The sequence below is a fragment of the Strix aluco genome, chromosome 8 (assembly GCF_031877795.1).
Source record: "Strix aluco isolate bStrAlu1 chromosome 8, bStrAlu1.hap1, whole genome shotgun sequence".
Lineage (NCBI taxonomy): Eukaryota > Metazoa > Chordata > Aves > Strigiformes > Strigidae > Strix > Strix aluco.
Window position 1 is genome coordinate 28,023,916 of NC_133938.1, and position 12,416 is coordinate 28,036,331.

Below are 12,416 nucleotides of genomic sequence, written 5' to 3' on the forward strand. Positions count from 1 at the left end.
TTTGAACTTTCAGACTGCCTGGCTGATGAGCAAGTAGGGCTCTCTTTACAGAAGGAGAGGCAGCTTACTGTCACAAAGATGTAAACAACAGATCTGGCCACTAGATCCACAAAGTTTTATATCAGACTGAAAATTGCATGAAGCCTAAAGCTTCTCACTGTCAATGCCCAGAAATGAAAGAACCACCTTCTTTTTAGAAAACTTGCTAAGTGCCACCAATCCTAAATTGAGCCAGAATAAACTGTTCAAGCTTGACAATTCACAAAATGGTTCATACCTCCCGTTCCAGATATGATTTAAGGGATTCTGTCTCATTTAACAGAGTAACGCTGCATTTGCCTCTAAAAAAAGAGAAACACATTTATGAAAAAACATCTTAAATGCTCATGTGATTCACAAGATGGTATTACTGCAGTTGTACACAGGATTTAATCTTACATTGAACAATACCTGAATAATAATACCTTTTTATTTTTTTAATAAAAAGCACTGGAAGAAAACAGTCATTACCTAATGTGTGTGGCTGGCAGAGATTCCAGCTGTCGTGAGAGAAACAACTCACGATGTCGTAGCTGATGCTTCTGTTTCTCTGGTAAATCAACCATTTCTGGATTTTCCATCTCTTCTTCCATTTCTCCTAGTTATAAAGAGACAACATGGATCATCAAGAACAGTGCAAGTACTGATTCTGAGCCAATCAGGAGGAGGTGCTCCAAAACCTTTGCTAAATAATATACATTATTTAGATTAAATCTAACTGCATCTGAATCCTCACATTTCAGCCAACTGAACAATTAGATAATTAGTAGAGATCCTTTAAATGATGGCTGTGAAGAATCGCATTTATTCACAACTGGCATCAAAGCATTCCAGGTACACAGGTCACACTGGCTCACCAAGCTGAAAGTCACACAAATCTGCTACCAACAGACAAGCTCTGAAGAGAGCTGCTCTTGGAGACCATCACTGCACTATCAGATTCATCAACAAGAAGCTGACATATGATGTGTGAGGCAGTAAAAGGAAACTCTTTCCTCTTTGTCAGGCATCAGCTATCTTAGACTCTACTCCTCTTTCAGAATATTACACTGTCCCATTCCAGCTTCAACAGCTTTTGCAGGAAATGCCCACTGAAAAGGTTAGTTTATTTATTTAGTGTATTTTATTCTCTTCACCCCAACCACAGCCAATAGATCACAGTCACAAGATTAACTGGAATGGAAGTGCCCGAGGCCAGTCTTGCACCCCACTCCACCCTACCACACCACACGAATCGGACTGCAGTACTCCTGCATTTCAAAAGCTGGCTTTATTCTGCAGTCAGGATCCACCATCTCTGGCTTTGAGCTATCCAATCGCCATCTAACCAGTTTTTAATTGAACGCCGAAGTAAACATGAAATCACATCCACACTAATACACACCTGATCCAACACATCTCTAGGCACCTTCCTTGTAAGAAAGAAATTATTAATATGTTTTGTGTTCATCAGCAAGTACCATGTCAATTATGCAAGATAAAGCTGTAAAAGGCAAAATATAAAAAAAAAAAAGACAAAAAGAGAAAAAGCTTCTCCATGATGAAGGGCTGTGAACGAAACCATCAGACTTTTTCCTTCTCTAAGAAATTAAGGCAGTTATTGTATTTTCCAAAACCATGGGAAAAGTTTCCCAGACTGCAGTAGAATGAGCTGTAAAGTCTCATACATGAATTGTAAAACTCTCATTTTATGGCAGCAGTACTCTCAAAGAGCAGACTTATGCCTGCAGCTTAATTCAACGGTTGTTGCCAAGAAACATTTCTAGTCAGAAACACATACAGGCACAGTTATGATTTATATACCCTTAAGATTAGTTAACTATAATCCTCATAGTTGTCCCAAAATAAAGCAAGCAGAGATATCTCCATTTTATAAAACACTAAAATTGCATTTAGTTTTAAATAGGCCACTATTATGCCAAAGGGGGTGACAAAAAATTATGTACCCTTCAGGTTCCCTGCAATTTATCACTGTTTTACTGTCCTGGAAAAAGACCCATGGTTTATATGCCCCTCAGGTAAACTGCTCCAGCAAGGAAGGAAAAAAATAGTAGCATAATTAAACCAGACTACAACATACAATAGCTCTTACACCACATGAGCTGTTAAGCATACAGCAGCATGCACTTACATTTTAATATTTTCCTAGGAACTAGAACACCAAATTTACATTTGTGTCACAGTTTCATGGTTCTGCAATTTATTTACTGAAGTGGATTCTGTTTTAGTTGAAAATTAGTATTGTGGCTGATGACCTACACTATAAATATACCAGTAGCAATCCACAAACAAGTCAGTAGTTCCAAGCTATCTTGCCTAAAAACCGAAGGATACACAAATGAAAAGGCATTCATGCCTGCACTTACAACAGTTCTTGGAGAAAGAGCAGTGCACTGTGTAATGCAGGAAAAATAGTCTAAGGAGCAACCTAAAATACTTAATATCTTCAGTATATTTAATAGCCTACAGCTTTTAGAAATTACATTTTTTAAAAAAATATATCAACCACTATGTACCAATCAGGTCTACAAACAAAATGAAACCACCCAGCATAACCAAGCTAATCTCTGGAACTGCATCCCTTCAGCTAGGCTTGTCTTCCAACTAGTGTTTTATTTATGGGTCTAGCTTTTGTAATAAAATAAGGAAGGTGGGAAGCACACATTTTCTTCTTATGCCAGCTCCACTATGCACAGCCTTTCAAAATAGAAAAGCACAATACTACTTTTCTTTAAAAAAAGACAGACACTTCTACAGGTAACAACTCCCCACACACAGAGGTAAAAGTTATCATAGTTCTCAAATACAAAGGTAGGAATATTCCAAGAAACAACAAACAAACAAATCTACACAAACGTCTTCCCTCCTTTTTCACAGCCATGATTTAGTACTGAAGAGAATGAACCTGGCAAATGTACTTGGAACCAAGGAAAGGAGAGAATACAGGGCTGGATCCAGCACAGGAACCCCTCTGCCTTACTAAAGTCACGCAAAAGTGGCTTTGACAAAAACTGTAACTAATACCACCTCACCACCTCTGCGCAGACAGCAAAGGCGTAAGTCAGACTGTAAACCACAACAGGGGCTGGCCCAGCCTCAGGTTCCAGGACAAGCCTGTGTGACACATCTGTGTTTCACCCTCCTGTAGTTCAAGCACTCAAGCTCTAAGTGAAGCAGACTTCCTTCTCAAGAATGGCAACCCCTGAGAAGTCTCCAAAAAATACAACCGTATACATAAAATATATAAGAAATCTTTTCAGAAAGACATGCCTGCATTTTTACAGTACTGCAGAGTAAGTGGTGTGGGAATGCAGTAGGTGCAGTATATTGGGACTTCAATGCTCTCATAAAGCCTTACTTAAAAATTAATCTCTCTGCTTGATAGATGTGCTCATGCAGATTTAAAACTAAACATTTAGTCTTAATACAAACAGTAATATATCAGCTATGCAGAAGTAGCCAGTGGAATGCTGCAAGGAGTGTACTAGATTAAGTATTATTTGATATTTGATGACAGTGTCATTAATAGCACATTAACAAAGCCTGAAGACGACTTATATCGGGAACAAGAGACGGGCAGATTGGACACAAACAGCAAGACTCATGTGAAAGCTAACATATACGGGGAAAAATAATTAGAAAGAGTAAACTTCGAGTTGGCAGGAGAAACCCAAGAGGCAATAATTGTAATTTAAAATGACTGGGTGTATGAGATGTGAAATTAAACATCAATATTTGCTAGACACTAGAAAGAATAGCAATTTGCTACAGATCATATTGGGCTCTCTACAACATCAGAGGCAGAAAGCACCAGCCCTTTCTCTGGGTGTCATACAAGCAGCTACATGGCACAATTTGGAAATGCACAAGGCAAACAAGATACAGAAATTAGGTTTAGAGAGCACGCTAGGTTGTCCAGCTTGGTAGACAGTCTGTAGCAACAGGAGAATTAGTTAGCATGGTTATCACTAACAAAAACACGTAAAGAAAAAAAAAAGGGGTCAAAACATTGGGAAACACAGTAAAGCCAGTGTTAGTGACCTGCACAACAGTTCCTTTGGTAACAAAGAAAGCTTAAACTCTTGGTGCTTTAACAGCTCAACTAAGCAGCTTGGAAGGACATTACAGAAGCGTTGCATTTGAAGAAATGAACAATACACCACCACATTCCTTCACCCAGGTCCAGTTTCAAATGGTCTATATTAAGCCTCAGCCTTATTAATTTTGTCTCTACCAAAACCCAGATACTGATTTGTAGCTATAGAAAATATGGTGAAAGTTTTAACAAATAGAAATCCTTATACCTTGACACTTCAGGAGGAGTTTGCCACATTATCAAGACATCCCACTACGATCCCTTCCAAAAACTTCTTATGACCATATTTTGTAGCCATGGCCACTATTACGGGTAGCACCAAGAGCAGGCACTATTTTGGACACTTAGCATATCTGTCCTCACTGCACCACCCCCAGAAGAAAAAAAAGTTTCCTCCTTTCAGTAACAACAGAGCCAAACTGTCATTAGTGGGTTAATGAATTTGACTCCTCTTAAATCTGCATGTGTGGTGGTGTGAGAAAATGGAGGACAAAGAGAATAAAACAGAAGAAAAAAAAAAAAACCAACCAATCCTCATTTGTGAAGCTGTTGTCAAACTGCATTTAGACTGGTGTTATCTAAAACATAAAAGAACCCAAACTCAACAGACCCCCCACCCCTGTTTAGGCACACAGGTCTCATGCAACTCAGGGCCTGATTGAGCAATGACACCTCACTGCTGCAAGACATTTATTTTTAGAAGCTTTGGCATTTACAAAACCACTCTGGCACACAAACATCAGCTGCTGAAATCTAACCATAAACCTGCCAAACCTGCCAGCACTAACTACTCAGTTCTCCAACCACTACCAACTAGCTACTCATTGATTTACAAGTCAGGATAAACACTTTTAATGAAGCCAAAACTGTGGTCATAAGACAGGTCACAAGTATCTGCAGATAGTTGGGGGTGGATCATTAGAAGGGAGGATAGGAGGTTGTGTTCCTGCTGTTAGAAATATTTACTTAATTATGTAAGAAACTATGTAAGACATTATATAGAAACTATATATATAGAAAATATATAGGCACAGCATCCGACAGTAGCCTGAGGAGTAAAACTGTCTTTCTCGCTTCTCTTCCATCAAGTTCTGCCTGCAATCTTGTTTGCATACAATATCTATCTTAAACCACTACAAAGTCTCTGGGCAAGAACATTAAATAGACTCATACTGGTGAAGCAGGTTCATTTCAGAAACAGGTGGAGAAATTCCCTAGAATAATTTGTGAGGTGATTAAAAGAGGCTTGTGAATAAAAAGTGCTAACAGTGTATGGAGGCCATTGTAAGGCTGAAGATTTATAGGACAGCCCAGACAAGCTTTATATCATGATAAAAATAGTAGGATCACAGATCAAATCCAAGAATCAGGTTGCATACATCAGGTACTAATTTACAGTCACCAACTACAGAATAAGGTGCTTACAACTCATTTCTCTTTATAAAGAGTTATGAGAAAAAACAACATATCTCAGACTTGCCTCTTTCAGGTATCTGATGGATTATACAAGCTAAAGCATAAGCGTTTTTTAATTTTCTTTTAAACTTTGCAACATTCATTTCACAATCACATCTTTTTTCTTCCTTTATTGAAAGAGAAAAAATACTACAAAGTATACATATACTTTTTCCATTCACATTCTGGCCATATCTTCCCATTACTTGGCTCTCTGACTGCACTGATCTCAACAGTAGGTCTAAAATAAAGGCATCTTAAACAGAAGACTCTGTGAATCCAGAAATGTCTGCAGTCAGAAAGCTCCATTAATCAGCTGAACAAAGGCAGTTAAAAGATCAGCGATGCAGATACGTACATCTACTGCAAATGCATCAAAATGAGGCAACAGGAGACTTTATGGAAATGAACTCAAAGTCAGTGACAGTGTTGGGTATCTGTGCTAGAATCTTAACATCCACAAAATTTAATTTCATTATATCATGCAGGATGTAGATTTCTTTTTTCAGAGTAAAGAACTAACGGCTGTCCAAAAGCTTAATTTTACTCTCTTCTCCCTCCTTAAGAAGAGAGGCCACACAACAGCACATCTATATAAATAAATGGAAGTCATTTAGTAGCAATTTTATTCTGCACCAGAAAGAAACATACTGAAAAAAATGTTAGTTACGAATGAAATTTACACTAAGTGACAGCATCGGTTGTCTCTGGTGGCTCTATTAATAGGATTGTGGTATAGAAGAATTTTCCTGTCTTTCAAACACATAATATGTTCATATGAACAATGAATTATTCGTTTGCATTTAAAAAACAACTTAAATTTCTTATCACAAAAAGAAATCAGTCTTTGCAAGTTCAAAGAGCGTTTATACGGGTTCAAATGTTTTTCATTTTCAGACTCAGACATGTGTTTCTTTGGATCATTCCTACCTGCTTACTTTACTAAATCTAGTGAAGTGAGACACAGATGAAGGAATCAATCAATAGTCATGTTGTTTATGGTGAAGCTCCTATTAAGCTTCAGTATTCTCAGATAAAATGAATACTGCTGCACTGAAGAGATAGATACCAAAAAAGCCTTGCCTGCTACCCCAATTCTGCAACACAGGCAAATCTCATCTCAATGGTGATGGGTGCAATGGAGGGACTTATTGGGACTTGAATCTACAACAGAAAATATTCCAATTTATCAATAAGGGGCTAGTTTTGCTGTGTGTTTTCCCCAGTGGCTCTACAGCACTGAGAGAACACAGCAAGACATTACATCCATTATTAAAACTGAGTATCTGATTTAATCAATCCCCATGCAGTACAACTATGTAGATGTGTATTACATATACATCACGGTCTATTCATATATACACCAAGAAGCACATTAAAAGACAATGATGCTTGGCAGCTAAATCATAATTTTGACATGCCCAGATCTGATTGCTGCTTCTTCATTTATGTATGTGCCTTGAATTACAAGGATTGATACTGCTGTCCATGGTTTTTCCTCAATTTTAAGCAATCTGAACAGCTACATCTCACATAATCCATTGTTTACAAGTAAAAACAGTTTAGTAACTCTACCTGCTTCTCTTTTTTCCCCTTTCAACATATCTGTTTTGTTAGTAGTGTCCATCACCTTGCAAGGATGGGACAAGAGGGATGCTGAACTGGCAGAGGAAGGTGCAATGAACTTAAATCTAATCCTCACTGGCAACGAGAATGGAGTCAAACAGGCTGGAAGCACCCCAGATAAAGTGTCCAACTTCACGTGATATGTTGCACTATTTCTCCCCCAGAGATGGATGCTCCCCTTGAGAGCCAGCTAGTGCACCATGTTCACACCTCCTTTGGAGTTTAGAACACACAGATCTACAGTTACTTGTCATCTATTTTGTGTGTTGGTTTGGGTTTCTTTAATCCATCTGACTTTTTTTGCAGTATCCTGCCTTATAGATTTATATAGGCAAGCATCTATTCTATACTGACACATAACTGGTTTTTGTATACACTTTTTAGTATTTTAAAACTGTTTCTATAATTGAGGGAGAATTGTAACACTAAATTTTTGTTTAGAAATAAACTTCCATCTCTACTCAGCTAGCTGTCTCACATGCCTCTGATCTCCTTGGTAGAGGAGTAAATGCCAACATAAGTTAACACAACGTTCTGTAAAATAATAAAAATCAAGAAATTAGTTACACAATGCATACATGCAAGGGAGGCAGATGTAAGGTAGCATGAGCAATCCCCTGAATTTTATGATAGTTTAGTTTCACGCTTTTTTTTAAATCAGAAAGTAACTACAGTACTCAAAGTTTCCTCTCAGCAAAGACATTTTTTTCCTAACAAAAGGACTTGAAATATTCAAAATAGTGATAGTATGTCCTAATGCAGTGCTTTTGAAGTGTATTTACTGAGCATGTTCAGATGAAAGTTATTTCACTAAAAAAAATATAATTAATATTGAAATTTAAGGAGAATTCCTGTTAGCCAAGTTTCAATCTGGCCATGTTTTAAGTCGGTTTCCTATGATCAGTCTATTTGATTTACTCACAAAAAAAGTTTGAGGGTTTGGGGTTTTTTTAATCTACTAACAAAACCAAATAATTTGTGAGAAGTAATATATGAGACAGGGAGAATACCTCCTCTCACTCCAAAAATTAAGAAATTCACTTCTGTGGAGCAAAGAAGATGTCTTTATTCAGCCCTAATCAAAAACTTCAGTCCTGTCCCCACCATAATCAAACCATACACCAAGTGAAGTTTTAAAAGGTTTAAGGGAAACTGCACATAAGTTCTATCCAAGTTTGGCATTTTTTTATAGAAGCAATCTGAACACAAACAAGCTTACTTGCATGTTTGTCTGCCAATACAATAAGTGTACTTGATATGTCTCTTCTTCTGTAGAAACATACCACCTTTGCTTCCACATTTCCATTGGCAGTCTGAAACGGGAAAAAAGAAAAAAATGAGCACAAATAAAGAACTGAACTGCACACACAGAACTAGGAACTTCAAAAGTAATTTGGCATTTTGCACAAGAGCTACATAGCATCGCCTTTTAGCACCCTCCAGCTGCACACACATCATCTAACACACAAACCCTGGTGTGATCCCTTCCAGGGTAGGGAAACTTTGGCCCTTCCCTCCCAATTGTTTCTGCAGGATCACCATTTTTAGCAGTTACAGATGTTTCAAATGGTGAGAAGAAACACCTACCTGCATCTACAATGTATTAACAAGCCACTCTGATACTTTTCAGGTGATGCCTATATTAAGTAGAATTCAAAAGCATCTTTAAAATCCTAATAAAAATAACTGTGAAATAGAACAACAGAGTTCAGGTTTAGGCTGCTCTCCAAACCCTGTAGGACAGTAGGAAAGCAAGAAAGAACCCAGCCACTATTACTTTCACAAAAGAAATAACCTAAGATTTTCTTTCTTTGACAGCTCTGCTGAGCTGAACAATGACCCCCACCAAAAAATCATTCCAAAAGGAGAACCAAGGAAGCTGCACCAGGCAATAAACTCTACACCAGTGACAACATACAAAAAAAAAATTTGAATTTTTGAAAGGTTTGGAATTTTTTTCCTTAGGACTCTTATAATGAAATAGGTGATCAATCACTTATACGATGGCACCTGCCAAATTGTGAAACAGACTTTATAGGGACTCTAGGGAAAATACACACACTGGTTTGTAACAGCCCCAGCCTATCTACTGACTCTCAAATAAATCAACAAATAATGAAAATGTAACTTAAAAGAGTTGTAGCTTACTACTGAAGAGTCCTTGAAAACTATGATGATGGCACACAGTTTAAGAAACTAGAAGACTAAGATACAAATTCCCCTCTGGGAAGCCTCCAAAAAAGGCAGTGCACCAGCAATCTGTCCACAAGAAAACAAAATAAAAACTGATATACACGCTTGTTGCTAAGATCTGAATGGAGGAAGTTTCATCTTCCACAATACCAATTTTCCTAACGCAAAGAAAAAAAGTCAGACAATACATACATGCACAAGTATTTCCCCTTGCAGCCTACCAGCTTTTGGTACAGAGCCTGCAGGATTTCTATCCTTCTCTGTTAAGTAATTCAGAATTTTTAAATTTCGAGGAACTAAAATACAAAGGCAGGAGCCATCTTGTTAAAACACAGCCACAGTGTAGAATTATATATTTCACTTAATTGCCCAGGCTTCACTTACACTCAGGGAAAAAAGGCAACACAAGATACATGATTCATTTCAACCTGAAAAACCCATTTCAAAGAGTAGGTCAGAGAAATTACAGCTCAAGCAAGAGCTGCAGCAAGATGAGAGATCCAGGCTGCAAGTTCATTTTTCAAAGGGGGGAAGAATGAAGAGGGAAAGGAAGGGAGAACAACACTTTCCTAGAAAGTTGATTAACAAATCTGCACCCTGTAACTGACGGAATACAGCTACTGATACCTGATGGCTATGGATCTACTGGGAATATTTTAAGAATTCGCCCTTGTTTCATTCAAGGAAGAGAGGCAAAGTATTTCCGCAAAAGACGTCCACCACAAAGGGGTTACAAGAATGTCCTAGCCTTCAGATTCTTTATTTGTCATTATATTTTCTCTTCCAAATAACTGTTTTAGAAAGACATGTTTTTCCATCACTCGTGGCTGAAGAAAAAGATCTAATTTTAGTCAGTTAATTTAAATTCAAATCCAAACCAGCAATGTTACATTCCTTCTGTATGGGCTGCAATGGACATGCTGGTATTAAACCTGAGAAAGTGGCATGTTTAGGACACAGCTAATGGCTTCAGAAGACTCTTTCCTCCTCAACTAGATAAAATTTCAGCATCGAGGGCTTCAGCTGGCTTCCCACATACAAGCTATCATGCTTCCCTTTTAGACCCAATGAAGGGGAAATTTGGCAGATGAAATAATACACTGGCCCAGAAGACAATCAGCAAATACAAAGTCTGAGGAAGCAGATAATAGTTCCAAACCTTCCTGTCGAGCAAGAATCTCCCCCCAAGAAAGATCGAATTACAAAGCTCTCCATCCTCTAGGCAAGCTGTTTTATTATCTTCATATCGAATGATCCTGGCACAGAATTGAAGAACTGCAGAAGTCTCCTACCCTACAGGTGTGCATAATCACCTTGAGAATGACCTACCCTTGTTCCTCAGTCCTTTCATGCTAAAGGAGAACAATCTAGCTGGTCGGAAAGCATTCCAGAAAATTATCAGAACAAAAGTATTTTTAAGCTTCTAATGACCAGAGTACTGCTAAAGAATTGCTTTGATTTTAATCAAATCAAACAGTTCATAAATTCAATTAACTTCAAAGACTTGATGGAAGAAATTGTTTACCTTATTGAGCTCTTCTATTCTTCGTATCAAATATGGGTTACTTGAAGAATTTTCGAAGTAGACATAATCTGACAAAAAGAAAAAAAGACTCTTTAAAATATGCTAAATTGCTAGAAATCGAATCAAAACCTCACATGTATACCTGTTAGACACACCATATCAAATTAATTTCTTGGCACAAGCAGTATTTCAAATGTTCCTACTAAATCCGGGATTTTAAGCAAGGAAATAAAAAATCAGTGCCAGTATAAGGAACATATATGAGTGCAGTCTAAAGGCAATAAACTCACTTTTGGGAAAAATTAAAAATGGAGCTCTACTGTCAGTCTGGAAAGCAAAGCACATGATCTTCCTTCTCTCTCTGATCAGATTATTTCCACTTTGATCACACTGTTGTCTTTACTCGCTGCTGCTTAGCAAAATCTAGCCATTTCTCACCAGCAATATACGATCTTTCCTCTTCCCACTAGCTCAGCTTACATGTACTGCCCATTTACTTAGAATACAAATGGTTTCAGTCTCTCTCATCTTTTTCTCTGCTTCCTTTTACACCTATATTATCTCAGAATACCCTCAAAAAACTCCATATAGTAAGTTAAACAGGTCAGTAATGCCCGTATTTTCAGGCAGGATAAATATCTTAGAAGAAGAAAATGAGTTTTTTACCCAAAGTAGTGCCTTCAAAAAAAATCAGAGAAACATTAAGTGCCATATAAATTATTTGGTATCACTGAGCTTCAAGTTTAACCACTCGTTTTTACAGGTAAGGAAACAGAAGCTAAAGAGTCCTAAATGGATTTGGCCTTTATCTCCCAATACCCCAGAAGCCAAACCCTAAACTTTAAGTGAGGCAGAAAGAGGGCTGAATTCACCATCCCCCGCAGCCACACGCCCTCAGGTGCTGACCTTGCATGCAGATCTAACAAAGATTCCTTCCAAGACTATCTACTAAATTTAAGAGGATTTCCCTCCAGATTTCCCAGCTCATTTGTGTTTGGAGCAAAACACCCATAGCCCCCGGGCACGACTCCGGTAATCTTCTGCAATGAACACATTAGCATGATGCTCCAGCGATGAATGGGCATTTAACGGTGGTAGCCTTTTGTAAATAGAGACAACGGCTGAAGCTGTTAGCCTCAATCTCCCTGAAATGCGTGTTAAAAAGGCAGTGGGCATCAGCGATACTGTTACCTCCTCCCCAGCCCAGAGGAAGGAAGACACCCCCCCCCAAGGGCCTCTTGCTCCTGAAAAGCTGCACCATGAGAGTTACCAATTCCCCTCTTATCTGTCGGGTGGCCAGGGAGACATGAGAGCATTCACCCACCACGTCCTACAGCAGCCCTTCCAATTCCCCGCGTAACACTACTCAAACTCCAGTCACCAGTATTTTCCGACTGCTGCTGATACAAGGAAATGATCACCTGCTTTGCAACTTATTTACTTATAGCAACTTACAATGATTTCTGAATATTGCTTAATAAT

The 12,416-nt window shown here is 38.2% G+C and overlaps 1 protein-coding gene across 4 annotated transcripts in view; it reads right to left on the reverse strand.

Moving 5' to 3' along the window:
* MTA1 (metastasis associated 1) overlaps positions 1–12,416 on the reverse strand; it is an 86,794-nt gene that overhangs the window by 56,381 nt on the left and 17,997 nt on the right. For 2 of the 4 annotated variants that reach the window (XM_074832812.1, XM_074832810.1), the window contains exons 1-5: positions 11,225–11,419; positions 10,935–11,002; positions 8,436–8,529; positions 511–637; positions 278–341 (exon numbers count right to left, since the gene is read on the reverse strand). In XM_074832812.1, coding sequence (XP_074688913.1) covers positions 278–341; positions 511–637; positions 8,436–8,529; positions 10,935–11,002; positions 11,225–11,279 — 408 coding nt within the window. In that variant the 5' untranslated portion in view covers positions 11,280–11,419. Of the gene's footprint in view, positions 1–277; positions 342–510; positions 638–8,435; positions 8,530–10,934; positions 11,003–11,224; positions 11,423–12,416 lie in introns of those variants that run through there. The other 2 variants (XM_074832813.1, XM_074832811.1) reach the window with 2 other exon arrangements.